Source organism: Malaya genurostris, chromosome 2, assembly GCF_030247185.1.
Source record: "Malaya genurostris strain Urasoe2022 chromosome 2, Malgen_1.1, whole genome shotgun sequence".
Lineage (NCBI taxonomy): Eukaryota > Metazoa > Arthropoda > Insecta > Diptera > Culicidae > Malaya > Malaya genurostris.
Window position 1 is genome coordinate 202,622,834 of NC_080571.1, and position 26,919 is coordinate 202,649,752.

Below are 26,919 nucleotides of genomic sequence, written 5' to 3' on the forward strand. Positions count from 1 at the left end.
GAGAAGGTTTCTCCGTATCTCCAGAATACCTCAACGTGGAGAGCAGTTTCACGAATTGGAGAATGTTGCAGGCCTGAGACCTACCTCGGGAAGATATATTCTTCACATATTTAATTATCGCTACACAGTTCGAAAAATTCTTGTGATTTCACATTTTATTTTTTGAGATGCACATAAATGGAGCGTTATATTTCACACAAATTTATATTCAAAAATATGAAAAATTGTGTACTTTGAAAATTACATGGCTTGAAATCGAATAAAAAAAATTAAAAGATCGATAGCAACACCGCGACTTGAACCGAGAAACATTAGATCACAAAGCCAATCGACTGAACCACAGAAGCACATATCTGCCTAATGAATAATTGAAATCCAAACAGCACCACTTTGTAGCTAAGTGTAAATTACTCTCGAACCCTGTAAAATTCAGTACGAATGGAATATTGCACCATCTGACAAGTTAAATAATTATGAATTGTATCGTTTGTAGAATTATGTCACCTATAAATTTCATAATTTCTTTCTGTGAAGGTAACACAAAAAGATAATCTATTGTCGTTTTTGCTGGATACCAAACCTAACCCAGTTTCCACCCAAACTGCTGGCAAACCGTTTGTTTGAAGTGAGTATCGAACCTGGTTTCAACGTTGTTGAATTGGAAATCGATTCACTTCCGAAACTGGGGTTTAAATTAGGTTTGCACGAATCCACGTTGCTAAGTGCGAAGCCAACACAGTTTCTTGAAAAGTGTTTGTTTGATGAAACTACCCTGGGTCAGTTTCAGTTATCTCAAGCGAAAACGACATATGCTAATGAGAACACGAGAAGATTTTTAATAAGAAATTCTATCATTACACGAAAAAATCAGCTTCCATGTCATTTGGATTTCTAATTTCATCATAATTCATCTCAGTAACGCTATCTGTAGATTTTACTTGCGTTGTAATATGATCATATTTCTGTAAGACATCGGTTCTATTAAGACTACAAATCAAATAATAGGAGTTATGTTATTATTTATTGTGAAATGACATGAATACATGTCATGAGAAATTGGTTCATAACAAATAGGATTTTGCCTCTGTCTGACCAGATCAATTGTAGAAGGGTCTCTCACAGAAGAAGAACAAGTTGGGTTATCGGGAAACAAAACTGAAAAGTAACCTACAGAAAGTTGTTTATAAAGTATTCTACTGTTCGGGATACATTGTTTGTTATTTTTTAACCTATGCTTAGTATTTAGAGCGACAAAATTCACAAGTTGTCTTCATTTTCAATGTATCATTTGGTTTTAGAAACGTTGTTTTAAAGATTTTTGTGAACGTTTTTGAAGAAATTCAAAGCAGTCGGATTATTCAAAATCGTTGAAGAATTTTCCATTAGTACAGTTTCTCACAAATTTACTTCCAATATTTCAATTATGGAAGTTATCTTGCTCATTGAAATAATAAACAGGAATGGAAAGAAGGCTTTTAAGTGCGTGTTACCACAATTCAAGCAAAGTACATCCATCCATGACAATTTTACATGACCAAAGTCCTGTTGACGATGTTGTCATGTTAAGGTCGCAACTATAACCGAACCTGTACCTTTTCTAATATTTCCTACAAGAAATTTGTCGTCCGGGTGTCATTTTGACCAGGAGCTGACTACCTCTTTAGCATCTTGAAAAATGATGGTTGTTTATAAAAGTATACAAGGCTTATTCAGTCTTGAAAACAGAATGACCAGTTTAGAGTTAATTAGTTTTAGATTAGTTTCAACCATGGAAAAAAACTACCTGTAAAGCATCCAAGAGTATACTACGATGGCAAGTAGAACAATTCGAGCCGATTGAAGCACCTTTCATTGATCCCGTAATTCTAGACGGATTGTAAAGCACATTTCAACCTGCACCCACTCATTCTACTAACGCAGATGGCGACAGTATCCAATCGTCATCGTTTTATTGGCTAAATGTCATCCAAGTCACACGGGGGAGGCCCGAGATAGGAATTGGGGAGCCCTCATTTATTGAACCTTGAAGATTGCTTTCGATTGCTCTAGGTAGTGTGAAAATGATTTTATTTCAGTGAGTTAATTTATTTATTTTGTAGTTATTTACATGATTGGTAACCATTTAGGGGTTTTCCCGTTTGTGCTTAGGGCAAATAAGAGTTTTGAAATTTCTTTACGTTTCGTCTTTGACTCGTCAGTGCAGAGCATTTCAAATTGAACTGCCTAATGCAAAACTTGGCAGCTCAATTTGAACCGCTAAGCAGACGTAATGTTTCTGCTTTTTACAGAACACTTTTTATTTAGCACGTCTTTTCTAACGTGCCAAACGAGTTAAAGGCGAAACGTAAAGAAATTTCATTATCGGCAATGTTTTTTTTCTGTAAAAGAATCGATATTTGTATATGAGTTTTTTCGGAATAAATATTGCCTATCATGCAAAATTTGTTTTTTCGCGAAATCCTTCGTTTACGAACTAGAAATAGCGATTAGGAACAACACCTGAAAGTTGGGAATTATTTGATCCATTAGTTTTTAAGATAGTGATAGTGCTCACCGCAATTTTGCAAGCGTTTTGCGGCAGGAGGCGTACAATCATCAATCTTCCACATATAACGACAAATTTTTTTTCACATGGCAAAACATGTGTGTACTATTCGATACTTTTTAATTCATTGAAATAAAATCATTTTCTTACTCCCTAGAGTAATCAAAAGTTTGGGATTCTTTTCTCGAGTCGGAAGTTATATAACCCCTTAAAACCAAAATAAAAAAATACATTTTTTACCGGTGTTATAAACGCGAGATTCATCGAGATGTGGTTTTACTTGAAAAAAAAATTAAAAAAACAATTCGGGAATTCTGTGACTCACAAAGTCCCTGAACCGATTAAAACTATAATATTCGATCTCGACATTATATGAGTTTCTCGGACATCTGGTAATTCCAATATCAAACTTTAATCAATACAAAAATCCCCAATCCCCCAAAAATCGAGATAATACTAAATCAAGACGATACGAATTCGAAGACACAAAAAAATTTCAATTCGAAAATTCCCATAAAACCGCATAACTATCAAAATTCGTATTAAAGAAATTGCATAACTTTGAAAATTTGCTTTAAAAAACTGCATAATTCTGAAAATTTGCATGAAAAAGTCGCATCAAAAACCGCATAATAAGACCTCAGTGTAATTAACCATCGCATTAGTTGACATCTTTTGTTTACTAACTATAAACTATAAAGTCTGCATGAAGAGAAGCTCGACTTCTGCATAAGCATTTTATGACAGATACATAGCCATCGAGTCCAATATATGCCCTATATAAGCATGTCGACTAAAGAGTTATTTGGGAAGTCTAGATACAACGATAGATAGCAATGTTTTGCTTGTTTTGTTTTGGGAAAATAAATCAAAATCCCATTTGGTATATATAGGTACTAGAAAAGTAGTGGATAGTGCCAAATGTAAGAAAAAATCTTGTATTTCAAAATTATCTGTTATTCAGGTTTTAACAATATAATATTATATTGAACTAACAAGAGACTATTTGAAAGAGAATTCAATAATTTTTAATATTGGGTAAAACAGTTCGTTTCAAATAACCGCTCAGAACTATTCAGTTCTACAAAACTAAATAGCTCTGTCGAACAGTTTTTTCTTTCTTTTGTAACTTTTTTTGTTTCTTTAAAAATAATATCAGAGTTATACAGATTATACAATAGTGAGTACTTTTTTCATGTATAATCATTTTCCATTCCCAAGAATTCAATTTCTTCCATTTTTATTAAAAAGAATCGAGAACCAGCATTGTTTAATTAAAAAAACTCCAATTAACTTATTCTTCAAGAACTAGTAGTTCGCAAACGGATTACCCTACTCCGACGATTGTTCTTGCCTCTAAAGCAGCAACCGGGAAGCCTATCTGTTGAAAATCGATCTGTTTTCAGATTTATGAACGCTCACAAGCCATGAATAACCATTATTAATAATTAGCTGTTTATTTAGCCAAAGCACCCTTAAAATGCCATAATGCGATAATAATAGTCCCTGCTTATTGGTAACATCGGGAGTGTCTACAATCAATCACTATTCGAATCGACAAAAGTGAAGTAACGAAAAGTGGTCACTTTTTACCTGTGACGGCTTCTCACTTCAAGAGTTTTGTGTAGTTATACTTTATCTCTAAGTAGCTAGTAAATAAATTGACTTGTATTTTAATTGACGTTGTTCTTATCAGGTTAGGGAAAAACAATTCCTTTATTCTTTCAATAGATGTGCTGTTTGTCGATTCCGTTCAGGAATTTCTAATGTCAAAGTTGCAGCTCGCAGAAGCAGGTCCGTTGTCCAAAATGTCGACAGAGGCACATAGATAATAGTAGTTGACCAGCATTCTAGCAGTTCCCCATAACCAGAAGACAGTTTTAAATCACTCGCACACATTTGAATTCAAAAATAAGATTAATATTTGTGTACCACACGAAATAACATAAAAACATTACGGAGCGAATTTCCATCTGAGAAGTATTGGATGAACGGAATGGAATCCAGCAACTCAAGCGGTGACCAAACCAGGACTAATAGCCAAGAAAGTTCTTCGGTGCATTTGGCGAAAAAGGATTATTTATTGTGAGCTGCTTCCATAAGGCCAAACACTACAGTCTCAGTTGACCAGAAATATCCAGAATTGGACAACAGAAGAGGTTTTATGTTCCATGAAGTCTAAAGTGACTATTCAGAAATTTCGGGAGCTTGGTTGGGGTGAATCTCAAGTAGCAATTTTAACATTTATTAATTTTTAGTTGGTTTGACGTAAATTTCCCATAATTCAGTTAGTTTTTGCAATGACTGAGTGGAAACATATATTGGAGAAGACAAATGAAGGAAAAACTTACAGGACTCGAACCTACGTTCTTATGCATTCCGTGCATACGCGCTACCATTACGCCAGCCTAAGCCTTGTGATAGACACAGCTCTAAAACACGACTAGGCATGATAGAATGTACATCGAACATGGTCTACATCTTGGCCGTCTTTCGACCGGTTTCCGTAAATGGTAGAGCGTATGCACGAAATGCATAAGAACGCAGGTTCGTGTCCTGTCTCTGAGCGTATATTTTTTCAAAAAATCATCTTTTCTGTAAGTTTTTCATTCATTTGGCTTCTCCAATGTAACAGATCGGCTGAAAAGTTCGTATCGTTTCTATGAGAGGGCGCCACTAGAATTAAATCCATACCATTTTCAGTTCAGTACCAACCTTCAAAAGATACGTGAATAAATTTGACAGCTGTCTGATTATTAGTTTGTGAGATATTGCAGTTTGAGTGAAGCTACTTTTGTTATTGTGAAAAAAATGGAAAAAAGGAATTTCGTGTGTTGTTGAAACACTACTTTTTGATGAAAAAAAGTGCCGCCGATACCAAGAAATGGCTTTATGAGTGTTATCCACACTCTGCACCGGGCGAAGCAACTATTCGTAAGTGGTTTGCAGAATTTCGTACTGGTCATATGAGCACCGAAGACGATGAACGCAGTGGACGTCCAAAAGAGGCTGTTACCGATGGAAACGTGAAAAAAATCCACAAAATGATTTTCAATGACCGTAAAGTGAAGTTGATCGAGATAGCTGACACCCTAAAGATATCAAAGGAACGTGTTGGACATATTATTCACGAATATTTGGATATGAGAAAGCTTTGTGCAAAATGGGTGCCGTGTGAGCTCACAATCGATCAAAAACAACAACGAAAAACCATGCTGAAATTGAACGAATTGGGCTTCGAATTGCTCCCTCATCCACCGTATTTCCCAGATTTGGCCCCCAGTGACTTTTTCCTGTTCTCAGACCTCAAGAGAATGCTCGCTGGTAAAAAATTTAGAAGCAATGAAGAGGTAATCGCTGAAACTGAGGCCTATTTTGAGGCAAAGGACAAATCGTTCTACAAAAATGGTATCGAAAAGTTGGAAGATCGCTATAATCGCTGTATCGCCTCTGATGGCAATTTTGTTGAATAATAAAAACGAATTTTGGCAAAAAAATGTGTGTTTCTATTAAACGATACGAACTTTTCAGCCGAACTGTTATGTTTCCACTCAGTCATTGCAAAAATTGAACTTAGTTATGACGACTTTACGTCCAACCAACTAAAAATTTATAAATCCTTCAACACAATTGCGGTTTGATTTTCCGTAACAATCTGCTTCTGGTGGGAAAGGGTAAACTGCCATATAACCTTCATAGGGTCTGTCGCTGACGATATCCAGCCAGCGACTGGCACCAGTAGAGAGGGTGACAAGCGATTATAAATACACTCTCCTACTCAGTGCTTGAGCAGAAAATAGGTATAGAGCGAGAAGACTAGTGTTTGATGAACAGAGAAGATGTTTGGATGTATGGTACCGGTCGTGAGACGACCAAGATGTAGACCTTATTTGATGTACGTTCTATCATGCCAAGTCTTGTTTTAGATCTGAGTCTATCACAAGACTTAGGGTGGCGAAATGGTAGAGCCTATACACGAAATGCATAAGAACGCAGGTTCGAGTCCTGTCTCTGAGCGTATCTTTTTCCAAAAAATCATTCTCCAATGGTTGTTTCCACTCAGTCATTGCAAAAAGTGAATTTGAACATGTTAAAAGTTACATATTACAACTCAAAAACCTGAATAGGTTATGTTCAAAATGAGGTTTTTAACTGACTTTACCATAAGTTTATTTGAGCAGTTCCATATCTGATGTTCACCTAACTAATATTACTGCTGTAAAATATATCAATCAACAAACATGTTGCACATTGCAGTCGCCAGTCCTTACGTGAAGAGCTAAGAAATGCAATATAAGAACAATGCTTGCTACATTAAAAATTAAATTATTCCACAGAGAGACATTAAATTACAGAATTTTGAATTTCTTGTAGAAATATCTTTTTCCCCAACCTAATGCATGATACTATCAAACGAAAAGATATTTAATATCTGTTCAATTCGACGTGAAAATTAAAAAAGGGTCTCAAAGTAATTGACAGATTCTCTTTCAATTTCAAAAACCCTTAAAAGTTCAGATCCTCTTTGTTTACTTTCCATAGCCTTGTCTCTGGAGTAGCTTCAGTGCAAGAACCAGAACAAATTTACTCAAATGGCACGTTCCTCATTCTGAGCGACAGTGCAGCTCCACTTCTACTGATTGCTAATTTGAGAAAGCTCATTTCAACATCTCAACTTGTGTTCATGTTTTGTTTGTAAATAATACAAACTGCGCAGTTAAATCCCTTGCCAAATTATGCCTCCAATCATTTCAAATAATAATTTTTCTCCGTAAACCGCTAGTACGGAAAATACAACACTGTATTGCGGTTATTTCAAGCAACTTGCGAAACAAAGCACTGTCGGCATCTGTTGACAGAATGGGGTTAATAAACTAGAAGCGTGAAATTCATTTGTTCAAATAAAATCGGCGGCCTTCGCCGGGTATTGATTCTGTTTGATACCGCCGTGCTATTTAGTATTGTTTACCCACCGGCCAAATTCGCAGTATTCGACCAATTTGCGCACCTGATTTTTTTTCTCACTTATCAGCCACCGTTCGCCTCCAGTGACCGACCGCCCTGATAATGGAGCCGCCCAGTTGTTCGCTCCATAAAAGGAAATGCTTAACTTAACAGCGAGTCTATGCTGAAATGATTCTTCCTTGTGGAAATTCCCGAGCTTGTTTGTGCAATCAAATGTTCTACCTACGGCGCTGAGCAATTCTAGAAAGAACAAAACATTCGATTCCGCCTTCTTTGAAATGAAAAGTATGAGAAAAAATCCACAACCGAGAGATTCGTGAGTATTGCTAACGATGACGTGACGTTCGGGTGGCCTCGGCACTCGAATGCCGTCACCATCACCCACCGCCTGGAGCAGCTAGGGACCACTTGTGAGAGGTGACAGTGACGTACTCTGGTCTCTCTCACGCTCTCCATCGAGCACAACAGCTCGCGAACTCGTGCTGCTGGTGGCGAGATTATCTCCTCTGTTTGGTGTCGGGTCGGTGTGTTTTTGTTAAGAACAGACACTAATCAAACACAGCGATAACTAACCGATCACGAGTGTCATACGTGGAGGGGCACAAACGACATAGCTGCGAGTGTGCTGCTCCATACTGAGCGGTTTGTGACATCGAGCGCGGGAGCACAGTCGGTCGCGATGACGCTCTCTGGTCGTACTTCGAATAAAACCTAATCCCACCGGGAGCAGACACTCAGTCGCCGCTCAGAAGTCTAGCAGTTCATAGCAAGCAACGCGTGGAAAAAGTGATTTTTACTCTGAGCTAGGAATTTAACTATATTTTAATGTTATTGTGATAGATGATAACAGAAAGTACAAAACAGTTTGCAACTTGATCTACCTGATTGTGAAAAAAAGTTTTATTTTTTTCGCACGGAATAAAAGTGTCTCCTTCGTTATATGCGAAAAAATTGCCGACGGAAAATTTTCTTCAGCATCCCAGTGCAAAGAGACGATAGCAGTGGATGAAAAAATCGAAATTTTCGCCAATCTCAGTGTTAGTTTGAACGTTGGATACAATCATTGTATTGATTTGATACGGAAATCCTTGAAATAGGAAAACAGTAATCCATTGAATCGCTGAGTGTGATTAGATAGTAGCAGAAAACAATCGATTTCATTGTCATATAATTCAGCGATTGATTTTATCACTGTCAACTTCAACTCATTCAACATCAGCAGCAGCTAGCGGAAAACAATTTTGTTTGCGTTCCACAAGATCTTGGCCAGCTAGAATTGGAAACCGAGATAGCCGCGGAACGTGCCGTGCGATAGCAGAACGGTTGAAAACAAAAAACAATACCCCGAAGAAACCAAAGTCCGTTTGTGCCACGGAAAGAAGCCGCTTACTCATAACAGCTCAGTGGGTTCTGTGCGTCGGAAAAGTATTTCAAAATGGAAACAATTGCCCTACAGCAGCAACCCCAGCGGCACATGCCGGATAATTGGCTGTACGAAATCAAACAGAAAGGTCAGGATCGGACCAATACCTGCTACGTTATGGTGCAGAATGCGAGGGTAAGTTAGATCGTTTGTAGCTCTACGGAGTGGGTGCGGTGGTCGGTTCTGGAGTTTTTTTTTTCTATTCGGTTTGGTCCGTACAGGATTTCGGAATCAGTTTCATGGATATTCTTGGACTAGAATTGAATTGATGTTTTCCTTAGAAACGTTTACAATAAAAGGTTGACATTACCTAGAAATCCTGTGCCGGAGCTATTCTCGAATGCTCGAGTTGTAAAGGATTATCTGAAAACGCTTAATTTCTGTAGAAGTCTGGAAAATGACTGAGGAATAAACAGACAGGAATAAATATTTGGGAAAAAATTACCCGAAGATTACAAAAAAAAAATGTTGGAAAGGTAGAATAAAAATCTAATTCAGTGGAGCAAAACAGGAAAAAGAGAAAAAAGGTGATTGAGTGTGGAGTGTTTCCTAGCACAGGGCCTAGACTAAAAAAAATTGAACCACGCATCGTTCGTGCAAAGTTGTACTTTCAAAGAAGGTTTTGCATAATTGGGATCCTTTCTGATTTGTGTTTCATCACATTCAGAGTGCTCGAAAAAACAATTTCTCCGAATAGAAGAAAGTTGCGGGTTCGTGTCTCGACTAGAAGTGTTTTTTTTTTGCAAATTATCATTTTTGTCATTTCACTCATTCAGTCTTTTTCCAGTCTTTTTTTGGATACTGATGAAAAATTTAAATAAGTTCATAAAACTGTTATGCTCCATAACGGAACGAATTTGAATTTATTCGCCATTTTGCGTTTCAATTTTTCATTGTACATAAGTCTATTTAACCTCGGTTTTCACCATTAAGTGTTTCACCGATAGTACATTTTTATATTTGATTTTTGTACTTGTTTGGTGAGTTTTGGTGCACTGATAAGTGCGTAATTTTACGCGCCTGTGCGATAGACTGGTTTGATACAGATAGAAGTCATTCATACAAAATTAAACCATTTGACGAATTACGTTCCTATAAATTGCGTCAGATGTTAATTTACGTCACCAGTAAAATTAATATTTTTTTACTGTGTTGTCCACATTGAAGCTCAGAATTTAGTAAAATGCGTACGACATATTCGATTGCGCAAGATACAATAAAGTACCAAACAGAGTCCACTTTCTCATCTAGCCGCTGGCATTATTCACATACTGAATTAAAGTCAATTTGAGTGTCTGGTCGTCATAGTCATGTCGCTATCACATCAATTAAATTGAATATCGATTAAATTAATTAAGATCGATTCAATAATCTCAGTTTTGTGTGATTGTTTTGAGATGATCAACTACTTCTTGTCTATATAAGACAGATTTTATTGCTGACTCAGTTGAAACCCTATCGTGTTTGATCAAGTAAATCAAGGAAATTGAAAGCATCTCTAGTACAGTGGATTCGAGTTACTTTAAATACGTAGTGCAAGACACACCATATTTCTTCACAAAAATAGTTTAATTAAGAAGATTTTTTTTTGAGGACCAGGGTCATTTTCCTGGAAATTTCACCGAAAGTCATTACGCCGAAACATTCAGAATTTTATCAGAAATGTTTTCAATTTATAAATGAAAAATGTTGTAGAAATCCAAACCCATTTTATCAGTTCTAAATCCTTGGGCCTTTTGTTTCATGATTTTATAACTAGTGCTATTAAAATTTATTGACTTTACAGTCAAGAACAGTTTGTAGCATACGTTTCGAACTCTGTTCATAGTCGTTTTCGAGGGCAATATTTGTACGAAGTCTTATATTTGTTTTTAAAATTTTAGTTGACTTTTGAACAGTTTTAAAATATTGTTTACTTTGGTTTTCGTCTCGTTTCGTCTTCGACTTCTTAGTACATAACATGGACTACTTTGCCACATATTGGGATTTGTTACCTGAACAAATGGCAAGGCTCAATTTTTTCCCTTACCTATTTGGTTTTATAACGCAAGTCTGGACTAGTGTTTTTTTTTAATTCATTCCAGCTGTCGCATATTCGAGAATCCTTGTGTCAAAAGAATTATAGCACTGGCTATGCAGTAGTTTTATACGCAAAGTCTGTTGAAAAAGAGAGATCAATTATTTCAAAAGGAATGTAACTCCAAGACATTTCTTTGCTTTGAGACGTGATAATTTGATAATCTATGAGAGCTCATATTAACGACTTAGAGGGGATAAGCATTACTTTAAAATAGATTGCTTAGTTTTGGAATTTAGAGCTAAATAATTTTCTAATTTCATCACCGAAAAGTACATTTTTATGTAGCCATCTTTAAAAGTTTCAGTGAATTCTCTTCATAAGTTTGAATGCGCACTTTTTTCTTCCAGAAATTTACGATATGTCATCCACTTTGATAACTTCAAGAATAGTAAAACAGTAACGGGGCTCAGCTATACAGACTTTTCGAGTCAATTCGATGCAGAATTTGAAACAAAAATTACCCTGTTATTAGACAAAATAATGCATTGTAGAGATAGATGGGCTAATAACGCTACGAATTGCTGCTCCATCCTCCGTATTACTAAGATTGGACACTCTATGACTTTGGTTCCAAATTACTCGCCACGTTTTGACTCCGGGAAATCGTTTGTTTGCCTTTCTCTATAGAAAGGTAATATAATTGCTGGAAACCCCAATTTTCAGACGAGGCCTCGGAGACCCATAGGTAAATGTCTGGGTGTGCACTTTTCAAAGATTTTTTTATCGCCCAATTTTCTCTGAGATGGCTGAACCGATTTCACTCAGCTTAGGCTCGCTGAAGTTCGAAGATCAAATGTCACTTCTAGTTCCACAGATAAAGGGTAACATTTTTTTCAAAAAAAAAACGAAAAATTTCAGGAAATTGATGAAATCTGGAATCAATCGAATGATTAATATAATTTAATGTTTAAAGATGATTTCATGCAAATTTTGGCCGCGGCTCCGCTTTTGATGCCCCGTGCGCAAAGTCCAATTTTGGCACAATTTCTCCAACATATCGGCCGGTATTTTACGAAGAATGCCACCGGCCCATAATCCACACCAAAAAGTGCCGTTTTTGAGATGCGGCAATTCTGCTTGTTGACGTATCCATTCAACCAGAAACGAACTTCGTCGCTGAACACATTTTTTCGACAAAAAAGTGGATCTTCCTCCAACTTTCCCAGCACCCATTCATGGTTAAATTATAGACCAAACGACGATTCATGAATTATTTATAAACCAAACTGAACAAGTTTGACAACGACACAAAACCCGATTCACGTGTGATCTGTCAAATACAGTGTTGCCAAAAAGATACCATCACCTGTTATAATGGTATAAGTGGCGTAACCGACTAATCGCAAATTTTGCATAGGTTGAATTTTTTCGAAGATGACTCAACGGATTTCGATAAACTAACAATGTCAATCAAATTTGGAAGGGTTATGCTATATGTGACGTAACCGACAGATGTGTTTTTCAATACACAAAATTTCTCGGAGATAAAGAATTGATGTAGTTTGAAATCTAATATTATTAATTTCGAAAAGCTCTCAATACTAGTGGCCGAGGATAGAATCTTACAAATGTTTTAAAGAGACTATTTTAGAAGAATTTAAAGGCATTATCACACTAGGTGGATTAAGAAGAATTTTTTTCGATTATAGAGGTTTCAACTTTAGGGTCATTCGGATATTTGGATCAGAAACGGGGTTGGAAATTAAACCCGACTGCGTTTCACCGAGGGTCATCACACAAATTGTTTTTTAGCCGACAAAAGATATTTCAATGAAGGAAGTCCATGCGTCGAGTATATAATTTTGCTGAAAATATCCTTTACAACACAAATTCTGTTCATTAGAAAAAATATTATTGATTGATCTAGGGTTTTTTCATACGGTGTTCTTGGTGTCTTATATTAGGTCCAAAATTCACCATTATTTAAACTTATTCGTTGTGAATGTGTTTCTAAATTGAAAACGAGCAGCCTCTATTGCGTTTGTTTCTTTTTTTTCCTTTACGTTTCGTTTTCGACTCGTCTGGGCAAAACAACCCAAATTGTACTGCCAATGCTACATAACAGTTCAACTTGAATAACTAGCCAACCACCGTAAAGTACAACTCTATTTGAGTGTTACTATTTAGAATGTCTATTCTGGCGACTAGAACAAAAGAAATAGACGGATTACTGGACGGCCACAGATTGTTGCTTTTTAAAGAAATTGTCGCCAAGCACTCTTAAAACAGTTGCCTTGCGGTTCAAGTGACACTGCTATGGAGCACCAGCAGTTCCATTTTAAACAGCTTTGCACTGACGAGCTGAAGACGAAACGCAAAGAAGAAAAAAACGCTATCAATATTCAATAACCTCCTAAGTGTGCTGATCATGACAATAACAACATTCTGATACTGCGCAAAACCCGTCTCCCCGGTTTCCCCGTCATTCATATCATTCAGTTATTAAAGCTGATGGCGTCCACTCGATTGTTTCGCACCCGCAACAGCAGTCGCATCGCTGTAATCTGATTATTGATGGAACGTTTGACAAAATGATAAATCTTCCTAGTTCCTAGAATTTCCATTTGGACGAGCGTCGTCCCACTTTCTGGGTCCACCAATCAACTCCCCTCGTATTTTTTTTGTTGCGGACGAAGTGTATGGGCTCGGTGCTAAAAATAACTTTGTGTCATTGATAATTCAATGTGTGCATACGTTTGATGGATGAACTGAACCAAAACAGTACATAAAAATTTTTGTGCGACAAAGAGATCGGTTGTTCCTTTTGTGATAGGATGAAATTTATTAACGATATAATCATTAGCTTTAAAAAAGGAAAATCGCAGAGTTTGGACATGAACTGACTCATTTCATAGTAACATTTGAATCATTCGGTACCCGTAATACAGTTCAGTGTAGGCAGTGCATATCCACTCCTTGTTGTTATCGATGTGCCGACGACTCAGCGACTCGGAAAAGTGAACCGGTCGATCAGAAATTCAAAACGCGCAACCCCAACGGCTAACCGAGGTACGCACACGTAAGCATCATTGCTCAAAGGTGACACAGAACGTTCCTTTGGCTCGTATTGTTCCGCGCACATTAGCACATTAAATTCCGCTGATTAGCCCCTCGGACAAGCGGTTGAGTGACGTGGCCACCGGCGGTGACGGCCACTACAACCGGTTCGGTGTCATGTTTTCCGCATGCTTTCGTCGAGTGTGCGTGGAAACAAAAAAAATGACTTCTATGACGGCAGCATGTCAGTTAGAGCTACGTGAGCCCGGTGCCCCGATTAAGCGGGGGGTGACGTAGAAACTTGAACCTCCAGGTGATTTGAGAATTAGTAATCCTTTGTTTGTGATTAATCATCGGGTTCAGTTAGGATAGTAGTGTAGAGTGTCGCAGTAAACTGGGTCAGGTTGGTTGGTTTTTGTAGATTTGATTCATTAGTCATGGTTTTTTAGGATTGACAAGGAAACAAGAAATGGTTATGGGTTTTGTTGTCGCCGTCAAAAGAATGAACGATAATTGCATCAACTACTGAAATGTCAAGCGGTTTTTTTTCACCCGCATCAGAACCTATCTACTTGGCAATAAATTAGCATTGCATTTAGACACACTCCACTCGCCGGCTCGTTCGTCGTACGAAAGCTGCTCGACAAATCGCGCTTTGTTTGAGATGCTGCTGGCTGCCAAGTGCTCTGTGCAGAAAACTAGCTGACGGTGAGAGGGTAAACGCGCTGCAAGCTGTTCGGTGATTACATCAGCAGGTGGCCAGTTTTGTTTTGTTCTAGAAAGTTCCCACTAGAAGTTGCTGCCGCGATACGTGAAGGTCAAATTTTTGGTCCAGCAGTAAATTCTGCTAATCTTCCATTCCGTCAGCAAATCGGGCGGAAAGTTTTGTTTTTCTTGTTTCCACTGTCGATGAAAATTGGGGCAGTGATCATCAAGCTAACCGATGTTGAAAAAACATATCGGTTTTTGCGGGCCACCCGGCGAAGGTCGGCATGTTGTTATGAGATGGTGCTAATGGAATTTTGCTGATTTGCTGTTTTTTCCTCTCAATGACGAGTAGGAACATGTGCACCTCGGCCGGGCCCCAAACTTTACTCCGAAACTAGTCGCTGGGCCTCGTGCCGACTCCCAGCCAGAAGTAAAACTTTCCGTTCACGAGTCGTGTGTTTATTTTTGGACGATCGCAACGCGGTCGGACGGACGGACCATTGGCAGTTCAGGGCCATTGGCAGCTTGGCCGAAGAGTGCCGGCGAGGGGGCACGATTTGTGTATAAAATCAATTGAGATCAATTAACAGTCATCATTCGGGAGAAATGAAAATGTCAATAAAAATATCATAAGGAAAAAGTGGTTTGACACCGGACCGAAGACGATCGCAAGCCGCATCTCTTGGGTGATGTTTTGATTTAAGATTTTTCGATGCGTTGCGTTTTTCTATTAATAAAAATTACTATTTTCGATTATATTGATTTGTTCGTTTCACAACGGTAAACAACGAACACTGGAAAATGGCAAACTGGTGTTAATCAAGATGAACAAAAAAAATTGTTTTCAAGCACCGACCCAACCGGAGAAAAAACTCCGCCTCAACACTTCATTGATTCACACTTTCCCGAAATAGAACATTGGTGGCATTCGTTGGTCACCGAACTGCGATAACAAATTTTAATTTTCTGACTCAATGCCACTAGTAATCTAATCTGAACCGGTCCAAACCAGTCGGCATCGGCCATCACGTGATGATGCAGTCGAGGTAGCAATCAAATTCACCCCACGAAACTCAATCGTTCCAATCAACTGTATCTTGTCATCGAATTGATAAAAATACGGTTAGCATGTAGAAAATAAAAGTCGCACACGCTTCTTGCTGAGAGTAATGAAAAAAAAAGAAACGAAATAAATAAACACGTCGAATGATCTCATCCTGGTGCCGATGGCTCAGTGTGAATTATGACATCTGTGGGTGAATAAAAAGAGCAAAACGCAATAACAACAACAAAAACAAAGAAACAGAAACAACACCGGTAGAAACCCGTACAGTACTCGCCGGCAAACAAAGTGAGATTTGGATTCGTAACGCGACGGGATGATTGGAGTTTGATAATTGCACATATCGGCACGACCCCGTATGTAACACTTCCTATTACCCAGCCACGTACGAAAACACAGAACCAAATTATGGAGCAATGCGGTGGGTGGTGATGAGGGAGGGGGGCTTATGTGCGTCACACGGTCGTACATCACAACCGCGAACCGCCGCGGTGATTGGAATAATGTCGATTTTAATTGCTTCAGTTAACAGTTTATAATTTCTTTGTGAAAAATTACACACGACGCGGGGTACACTTTTTACCCACCCATTATCTCCGTTTTCCGGTCTCCGTTTGTACGGTTAATTGTCAATGACTCAACTGTCCAAAGGTCTAGTAGAACGGCTCGAAGTCACGGCGACCGAGTGTATAATGAAGAATAAACTGTTTGAAGCAGCACCTCGTTTTTATCAGAGTGATGAATATTTATTTTTTGTTGGCTCTGGACGTTACCAATCTACAGTAGGCTTTTTTGTTGTGGTTGTTGACTTACAAAGTTGTGTCTGACGAAACTGTAGAATTGTAGAAGAAAAACAACAATAAACGAAAAAAAAATATTCGCGGCTCCTGCGAATTTCGGTTAACAATTCTAGGCTTTGTTATTTGGCCAACTGTTCCTCGAATTGCTATGGAACTGCCGGCCGGGTTTCAGTGACCGTCGTCAAAAATGACGCTTCAAATTTCGAAGAAAAAATATCTTTGAAAGCTTTTACTTAAGCTTGTGGTTTCACATTGATGTTATTGAGTTATTTGACCGGGATCTCGTATTCTAATACGACACTATCTATCGAACATGATAGTTTTCTTTTACACGGACAAAATTCCGTTTCCAAAAATGAACGAAACGAGTCATGATTTGGGGAAAAGAATGTATTTTCATGTTATGCTAATACACCATGATTAAAGCTTCTCGGATCATGATCTATTTGGACTGATTTCTCTGAAATTTAAACGTAACGCACTTGACGTTGTTGGGTATAACTTCAGGTGTGTTTTTGCTACGATGGTAATTTTTGCAACATAAATTTAAGCGTTATGTGTGATTTTTGCAACGATATTAAGTTTTGCAACCTTAATTCAGTGAAAAGAATGACGAACTGAACTTCTTTTAACCAGAGTCATTAACAATTAAAATATTATGTTTTAGAAAAACGACGACGCCTAAAATAACGTGTTTACTTGCGTTCATTGGTTCAGTTTTGATTTTGTGTTTCAGAATTTAAACCCTCAAACGAACTGCATGAAAAAACACGTGTGAATCAAAACTCTCACAGATAAAAATATTTTGTGATCTCGCATTTATTTCCATGCACATATTTGGAGCAGGTAATTGAATGGAATGTTACATTACAAAACTAGTCGATTTACAGCTTTGTTCGATGAAAAAGTAAATGCATTTCAATGTAATTTTACATCAATCATGGTTTTAAATCAGATTTTCGTTTCAACTGATGTATGTTTAATAGTACGATTGGTTTACATGTCGTGTAAGTTTCATCTTTTCTTTCTGTGCTTAAAAAGAAGCTCTATTTCGAATTCTTGCTCCAAAATCGTCTTATTTATAATATTTTGGTAAATCAAAACAGCGTGTTTTGTTATATCTATGGAACAAATTAATCAAAGTGGTTGAACAAAATATTTTTCTGATTTTCGTTAGATGGTTTTCCAAATTCACAATCGAATTTATTTTTTGGTTTACGCTAGCTCTCGGAATATTATTCTAGCAACAACGGTCACATCAAATATGTAAGAATACATTCAAACAAAATGTAACATTGATGTATGTCAAATGCTTATTCTCTTATGATGTCAATTTTCAGTTCATTATATTTGTTGTCAATTCTCTATCAGCCGGTGGGTAAAACAACACGATTATTAAATAAATTTTTTTTGAGTGTATACCAGATCTGGACATTTCATGCATTTCTAAGACATTCGGCATCAAACAAATTTGTTTTCTATTATTCGTTGTTTTTTCCTACGCGGATTTCCGAAGTTACGCGGTCTTAAATTCGGTCTTGATTTCGGAAATCTCAAAACCCCAAAGTCCCAAAGCCGATTTTCCCAAAAAAAAATTTTTTGTGGATTACACCAGATCAAAACATTTCATGCTTTCAGTATTAAAAAAAATTCTTTAGTTTTGCAGGTTTTTTACGCGGATCTCCGAAGTTCCAAGTTTTTTTTTACGCGGACTTCCGAAATTACGCGTTTTTTTATGCCCAGCGTAGAAAGAGACCTCAGTGTACCACCGGCAAAAGAAAGTTGAGTTACTTCGGCACCGTCAATTTTGGTCCATTTTAAAAATGAGCATTCTGTTCGCTAACGGTTCGAAAAACCTAGTTCTTTTGGAAGAATGAGTGAACAGGAGTTCTTTGTTAAGGAAAGATAGTTTTCTATTTATTTAAAAAAAAACGAAACTAAATAATGTCGCAATGGTTGCAAATTTTAGAAATATGGTATAAGCAAACATGCGCGACCTCCAAAAAGGTACACAAAAGTGGAAGACTATAAGTACAAACACATGCAATAAATTCACTCTAATAACTATTACTGCATGTGTTTGCATTAAAAAAAGTTTTGTTTTTCGCATAAACATAAATTTTTTTTTCGAAGAACGAATGAACGGTTTCCGCTCAACGACAGCGAAGAAAACTGTTTTAGCGTTTTGCGAGGGTTGTTTTTTTCTGGAATTGTAAGTTGCCTCTTAAGAGCAATCCTTTACAAAAAAAAAGCTATCAGGTGTACAACTTTGCTTCCGCGGTTTTTTCCAAAAATTAATAGCTTTATTGCGAAAAGGTGCTTACAGATGTATTATTCAAAGTATTGTCTGTCGCTAGCGACAACTTTCTCCCATCTTTCCGGCAATTTTCTTATCCCGGCTCGAAAAAAGGAGTCCTCTTTTGAGGCTATCCATGAAGCAATCTATTTTTCCAACTCTTCGAAGGATTGAAAATGTTGATCTGCCAGGCCGTGTGCCATCGAACGGAATAGGTGGAAGTCAGAAGGCGTGATATCTGGAGAATACGGCGGGTGGGGCAAGACTTCCCATTTCAGCGTTTCCAGGTACTTTTTGACCACTTTTGCGACGTGAGGCCGAGCATTGTCGTGTTGGAGAATGACTTTGTCATGTCGCTCTTGATATTGTGGCCGCTTTTCTTTTAGCGCGCGACTAAGGCGCATCAGTTGCGTTCGGTAGCGATCTCCTGTGATGGTTTCACCTGGTTTTAAGAGCTCGTAGTAAATCACACCAAGCTGATCCCACCAAATACGAATCATAACCCCGGGCTTTCCCCATGATTTTCTGCGTTTAGGATTATCGTATCGAACCCACTTTTCATCACCGGTTACGATTAGATGTAAAAACCCCTTACGATTTTTTCTTTGGAACAGTTGCTCACATACAAATAGACGGCGCTCGATGTCCCTCGGTTTCAACTCGTACGACACCCAGTTTCCTTCTTTCTGAATCATGCCCAGGGCCTTGATACGTTTTAAAATGGCTTGCTGACTCACTCCCAACGATTCGGCAAGCTCTTCTGGGTTTGGCACGAATCTTCATCAAGCAATGCTTCTAGTTGTTTATCTTCGAAGGTTTTTTCTCTTTCACCACCATGTTTGTCTTCGACATCGAAATCACCATTTTTAAAGTGTTGAAACCACTCCCGACACGTTCTTTTACTCAGAACTGCATCACAGTAAGTTTCTGAGAGCATTCGATGCGCTTCAGCTGCATTTTTTTCGAATTTAACAGAAAAGTAAAACTTTCCGCAAATGGCGAAAATTGGGGACATAAACAGACATTTTCGATCGTGAATAATACGAACTGTACACACTCACTTTAAAGGCATTATCATCTATGTATTTTGACTAGCCTCAGCCGGTACAGCCACCTATCGGAAACGGCGGAAGCAAAGTTGTACACTTGATATTTATTTTAATCTGTGTTTTTTATCTACAGAAAAAATGCGTAGTAATCCATAATTTTGGTTAAAATTATACGAATCTAAAATTGTTTTGACTTTCGTCTTCGATTAGATAAGAGCTCAACAGTTTAAGTTTAACTTCTAAAGATGCTTAACATTTCAACTTGTTTTACTAAGTCATTGTAATAAGTGTATTCTTCATTCAAGCAACGCGCATTAAGCTCAATTTATTAGTATGGAGATACCAATTCGACTCAAGACTTATTTTTAAAATGAGTGGCTGTATTTTTTGCATGCACTTTTTTTCAAATCGTCGGAAACTGTCAATTCAGTTTTTGCAATGACTGAGTGGAAACATATATTGGAGAAGCCACATGAACGAAAATCTTGAAGAAAAGATGATTTTTTGGAAAAAGATACGCTCAAAAACAGGACTCGAACCTGCGTTCCTATGCATTCCGTGCATTTGCGCTACCATTTCGCCACCCTAAGCCTTGTGATAGACACAGCTCTAAAACATGACTAGGCATGAAAGAACGTACATCGAACAGTTAATTGTATAAATTTCAGAAAACCGATCAGACGCTTTTAAAATTGATTGAATCATCAAAAACTAAGAAATAACTAAAACAAAAAAGTATTTATTGAAAAAAACTTCGCTTTAACTTTTTCGAAATATATTTCTTTCAAACTTCTCTTTCAAACCAACACTTGACGTTAGTTTTATTAGTACCGTTTCAAAAATAAAGATGTTACAGCTAAAACATTTTCTACGCGGGGATAAAAAACCGCGTATCTTCGAAAATCCGCGTGAAAAACCGCCTAATTTAAAAAATCCGCTTAAAAATGTACCGCGTAACTTCGGAAATCAGCGCAGAAAAAAACACCTGACTTCGTAAATCGGCGTAAAAAGAAATCACATAAAAATCACGAAAAATATGACCTTAGTGTACAAGCATTTGCACGACTTCAAACTCTTGATGAAATTTAGTTCTCAATCACTAGAATATTAGTTCAAACCCAATAAATTAAATCATTGTGACTTTTCTTTTTAACGTAGCTGTTTTCGAGATACTTGAACATGAATTTCAAAGAACTCGCGTTTTTGTTGAATTGTTCCGTTTTACTTCAAATCGTTTCAACTTGGGATCGATTAATTATACAAAATTTGTTGTCCGAAAAGATGCTGCAGAAATTCGCAATTCAGAAAAAAAAGTTTAATGCTTTTTCAAGAATTAAAAACTAACCGAAAAAGAGAGATTACAAAAACTCGTGCCTAATTTTCAGCCATATTTTTATCGATTTGTTATTATTTTTTACTTGGTTTAATGTAAAGTCGTAATAACCGGTAACTGGGAAATGGTAAATCGTGTATGCACGGAACGCATAAGAACGCAGATTCGAGTCCTGCCTCTGAGCGTGTCTTTTTTCAAAACAATCATTTTTTCTGTGAGTTTTTCATTGACTTTCATTTGACTTTTTCAATCTTTGTTTCCACTTAGTCATTGGAAAACTGAATATTTTAATTTCGAACTTGTTGTCAGTAAACAATATTCAACGTAGATTATATAAGTGTCGCTTGAACAATGAAGTTACATTTGAAGTAATTTGTGAAACTTTAAATTTTTGATGGAATTCGTATTCGAGCGTTTCAATTTTCTCGAGACTCGAGATGAGATATAGCGGGCCTCAGTTTAACTGATATTTTTAATAGATGTGTTGAATGTAGGCACGACTACCCTATTGACTCTGGGAACGATGTTAGCTCCATTGAATTGTGGAAACACTGCCAAACCAAAGACAAGGCTTCATCGATCTTCCCCGCCCAAATGCGATGTTTGCATCAAATGGATTAAAATTTTATGAACATAAACATTGATATGTCAAATATTGATAAATTTTTATATAAGTAACATATACTAAGTACTGTTCGAATCTTACCCACGCAACAAATTATCCCTCATTTTTTTTCTTATTAATTGTTTCCACACTCTCCGCCTTTTTTGACCATCGAATTTTAATTTCTAAACAGAATTCTAAAACTACGTATAAAACTAAATAGTTTTTCATATTATATGTAATACCTAACGCGAAATAGAATGATTGAATAGCTGTTAAGATTAATGAAATAGCGCAGAATAAGGTGACTTCAAAAGCCAACTGAGCTTATCAAGCTGATAAAGAAGCTGACGGTATTGAAGTGATAAAGGGAAAAAACAAATATCAAATTCACGGTGTCTCTAGTCGAGTTGCTATAGTTTGTTTTTCAAATCATTTCTCACATCATTTTCATGCCATTGTTAACAATTTATTAAGTACAGAATCAAAATGAACTAAACTCTTAAGTTTTATCACGTTAACGAACATATTTTTCTTAACGGAACGGTGCTGTGTCCAAAAACGGTCAATCAGAAACCAGCAGAACTTTATTATTGATAAAAAAAAATCTCGTACACGAAAGCAATCCAAACGAAGCCAACCAACTAATGCCACCTTTTTTTTGCTTTCTTTCTATTCTTGCAGGATCTGGTCAAATCGCACCTGATGTTTGCGGTTCGCGAAGAGGTCGAGGTGCTGAAGGAAAAAATTTCCGAACTGATGGACCGCATCAACCAGCTCGAGTACGAAAACAACATCCTGAAGGCGAACGCATCGCAGGAAACGCTCTCCCAGCTCACCACCACCGGCAGCGGGGGCGGCAACGGTTCATCGACAGCGGCGGCGGTCGTGGCAGCAGCGGTGGCAGCGTCGGCAGCTTCAGCGCCCACACCAGCATCCAAAGTTCCTCCGCCGGCCAATCCCAACTCTAATGGTTCTGTTTCCTAGATATTCCGCACATCGTTGCACTACTCGCTACTAGCTGCTTACTATGATAGTACTAGGACAGATATCGATAACTATTACTCGCTGCTGCGGCGGAGCGACAAACGGTTACGGTGGCCCTGCGATGCGGTGGTTGACAGCGGTGACGGGACCGGTCGGTTCAGGCAACCGATGGCAACGACGGCAACTACCGGATCCGGACAGTCGCTCCAGACGCTCGAAAGCACTCTGCAGACGAAGATGCGCCACACTGGCGATCAGAGATATACTAGCAACACAACAGATTAAGCGAAATTAAACAGTATCAAGTCAAGAAGTTAGTTGCTAGGATTTACTAGGTTGAGGTAAGAAGCTTCATTCATTCTCAAACAAATTCCTAATAAGCTAGAAATTTTAGAGAGAAACAGATGAGTCATTTGATACGGTGTTAAGGGACGCGAACAAAAGATAAACAGAACTATCCACAATTTACACACGTTACTGTTTCGATGCTACTAGCCTTTTTCGAATTAAGAAAAAATAACAATGATCAACCTTCGATTAAATAGTTTCAAATACAGACACACATACTGAGAGAGGTTCGGAACCAAAAGAAGTGTTTTCCGTTTAAATTTTTCTAGCCGGAAAATCTAACTATCCCCGTATCCTTATCTATCAGTGAGTGATTAAGAATAGGTTTCAGAATAGCAGTTCTAGTCAACTGAGATGATCTAACTAAATGACTAGAACTGCTGTTCTGCAAATGTAATGATTATTATTCGTAACATCTAGTAAAAATAAAAATAAAAACACAAGTGGATCAACTTCCGACCCACGGGATACAAAAAAAAAGTCGTGATAGTCCAGATTATACCTCCCAGTGCTAGTTCGTTTCGATCGAAGAGGGCGGTCGTTGATCCCAACGTCATATGAATCGAAAGCATTTCTTCTCGGTTGATGTAGGATTTATTCTGTCTCATTTCGTAGCATCGTTCTGGACGTCGATTAGGGAAAAAATACTGAAAACAATATAAAACGAACTTTTAAATCATGGTACTCAACTAATTTTCAGAAAAATGTAAAACGCTACAAAAACCCCCTTTGTTGTACACCGAACGTCACAACCAACAACACTAGACATTAACAAATCTTGCTTCGTTCTCTATGATTAATTGCTTAGTTAAAGGAAATCCAAGCCCGAAATGTGATTCTAACTGTATATATTAATGTCTAAGACAAATTGTTGAGAATAATGCTAGCGGGCACTATTCTAGTGCAGGAGAAGTGGTATTGATTGTGATTTGACAACAGCGCATTCGAAGAGCTTGTGTAGGTATCTTTTGATTTTCTCTTCGTTCTCGTAAACTATGATCAAGTGAGATTTCGCCTCTGGCGGGGCACGTGTGCTAATAATTACTGGATGAACGCGACTAGGACGAATCATGAGCAAACTGTACATAGTTAGAAATAGAACGAGAATGAGTGCAGCGAACGCCCGAATGGAGCAAGCGGAACGATAACTGAAAGATGCCAAGCAGATAGAAATGCAGATTACCGTGGCTGTCGCCGAGTACCGCCCGTCCATCCGCTCAAGAAGGACCGCCACAGTTCAGGTTTGAACCTCGATGAAACAGGAACTGGGATGGGACGTTGTTGATGCGGATGGCACGCAGGACACGCGAGACAGTCGTACGCAGTAAGATAATCAGGGAAAGCTAGTTGTTTGAATTTGATCTGATGGAGCCAATGAGCTGACACTAATGATAGATAACTATTGAAGATCGAACGAATGTCGCGATGGATGTGCGTGTGCGTGCGAATGCCAATCCAGAAAATGGAACGTAATGCGCTTAGTCTATAAGAGGAACTGTTGATAGGCTTTAAGGAATACATTGTTTATTTCTTTTGTAGGATTTTTGTTCAAATTTTTCCTAGCAAAAAATGCAATTATTTAGTCACTATTTATTATTTTGTATATTGGTTAACCAAAAAGAAAATAATGCATGAAAGGGACGCGATAGTGTATTACAGTGATGCACTGTTTTCAAGAAATGATGGACTCATTCGAAAAGATGATCACGAGAAAGTAAGACATCAATAATATTCAATAACTAAAATAATGCTGCAAAGCAAACCATTCGCGAAAATTTTCGTATGAGGTGAAGTATGAACCAGAAAAGATGTTAATAATATAGTCACTATGAAATATGATAATTGAAAAATGAACAACACTTTTGAATTTTGAAAGAACAAGCCTTTATAATATCACATTCCATTAGATCAGTTGTCTCACAGTAAATCTGCGGTTTTTGAAACTATTCGATAGTTGGGTATGAGGTCTTCGGAGAAATATTGATCTCTTGAAAAAAATTTCCTCTGTTTCTGCGGTCTTGACGAACTTCTTGATTCTTGGTAACACCGGGTTCAAAAGTTTGCCATTTCTTGAAAAGGATTTAAATTTCTGTTTTGTTGTTGTTTCTCTTTAGAAAATATTTGGAATCACTGGATAAACCTACTGTTGATCGGAGCCCCTAGTGTTAGTGTTTCGACTCAACTCAACGAGATCGAGAAAAGTCTGTGCGTGCACACCTTTCAAAGAAGTTTCTATCCGTTAGTTTTTCTCTGAAGGGGCTGAATCGATTCAAAAAAATGTTTGGCTCGTTCGAAACCTACTGTTGTTCCATTAACTCCCGAAATGATGGTTGATGCATCAAAGAAACTGAAAAGCTCATTTTCGGCGGGGCCTGGTGGAATTCCATCTGTAGTTTATAGGGGAGACCGGCGCTAGTTGGTCGAGTTTCACTTTCGGAATTCTTTTACGCTTTCTGGTTAGACATTTTGATAAATGCTTGGCTCTGTCATTAAGAGCTGAGGACAGTACCGTAAAGTGGTAGGTTTTTTGCTATTTTCCCGTTTCAAATTAGATTTTCTTGGAAACGGTACCGAATATAGAAAAACCCACCTGACAATATCTTCGAAATTTAGTTGAGAATATTCTGTGAAATTTTCATAATGATTCATTGAGTTTAGCGGTCATGTTGTATTTTTTTATAACTGAAGAACTGCTGAAAATTGGAACGCTCGGAAATGCATACCTCTACTTGTTCATCGAATATCTCGGCTTTGAAGGCTTGTATCATAAATCTACCGTGACAAAGTCTAGATAATTTAGTTTAGATGCGATTAGTGCATAAAAACATATATGTTATCACGATATAAATAAAGTCTTGTATTTTTCTGTGAAACAAAGTCAGTTTCAAAGCATCCGCCAACCTTTTTCGCTTTGGTCTGAAAAAGGAAAGAGAAATAAAATTGGCTCGACAAGGCTGCCAAACACACAGACGTTTCATCGTATATAAACACATTTTTTCTTTCACATTCAATCTTTGTGAAAGTTGAATATTTTTTCATTGTTCATTGGAATCAATGTAATGTCCAACTCATACGATAGACTTATGAGATAAAACTTCTCATCAAAATAATAAAATGTATGCTGGTAAACCGGTACAGTTTGCTCATATACGAGAAAGTACAAGAGAAATACGATGCGTAAAGGGAATTGAGAAAGCCACGTGGTCGATTTAAAACTCAATACGCGACCCTCTGTCCTCAGACCTTAAGGTACACCTTTTGAGCACATGTGTGATTTTTTTCATTCCTGTATGAAAATCAGGAAAATAGTTATTAGCAATCAAATGCGGAAAAAAATCGGCCAACCAACCCCAGAGCCGAAGTAGGTTGGCCGAGTTTTAAAAAAATATGTGAAACACATCAATTGTAAATGTTTTCATTAGTTAAAAAAGTCTGTATGCATCATTTTTATTATGTAAGTACGTGATAAAACTCCCCTTTTTGGTTTTTGAATCTTTTTAACTATTCTGGAATTAGTTTCGACCGCATTAGTGAACTTTTTTAGTTTCCTTTCTGCCTTTACCTCCATCAGCGTTCGCGCTTACGCTTAGTTTCATTTTTTACTCCTCCAATGCTGCTGTTATTAGAGAATTGTTAAAATTTTGGATTAATTCGGGATTCACGACTTTGACGCTCCTCCGAACTAGCCTTGGGGAGAGGTCTGTTATTTTCAAGATGGCTT

The 26,919-nt window shown here is 37.6% G+C and overlaps 1 protein-coding gene across 2 annotated transcripts in view; it reads left to right on the forward strand.

Annotated features, from left to right (window-relative positions):
- The window catches only part of LOC131427123 (protein bunched, class 2/F/G isoform-like), a 404,369-nt gene extending 379,314 nt beyond the window's left edge, over positions 1-25,055 (forward strand). For both annotated transcript variants that reach the window (XM_058590048.1, XM_058590049.1), the window contains exon 5: positions 22,548-25,055. In XM_058590048.1, the coding sequence (XP_058446031.1) occupies positions 22,548-22,850 (303 nt within the window). In that variant the 3' untranslated portion in view covers positions 22,851-25,055. The remainder of the gene's footprint in view (positions 1-22,547) is intronic.
- The last annotated feature ends 1,864 nt before the right edge of the window (positions 25,056-26,919 follow it).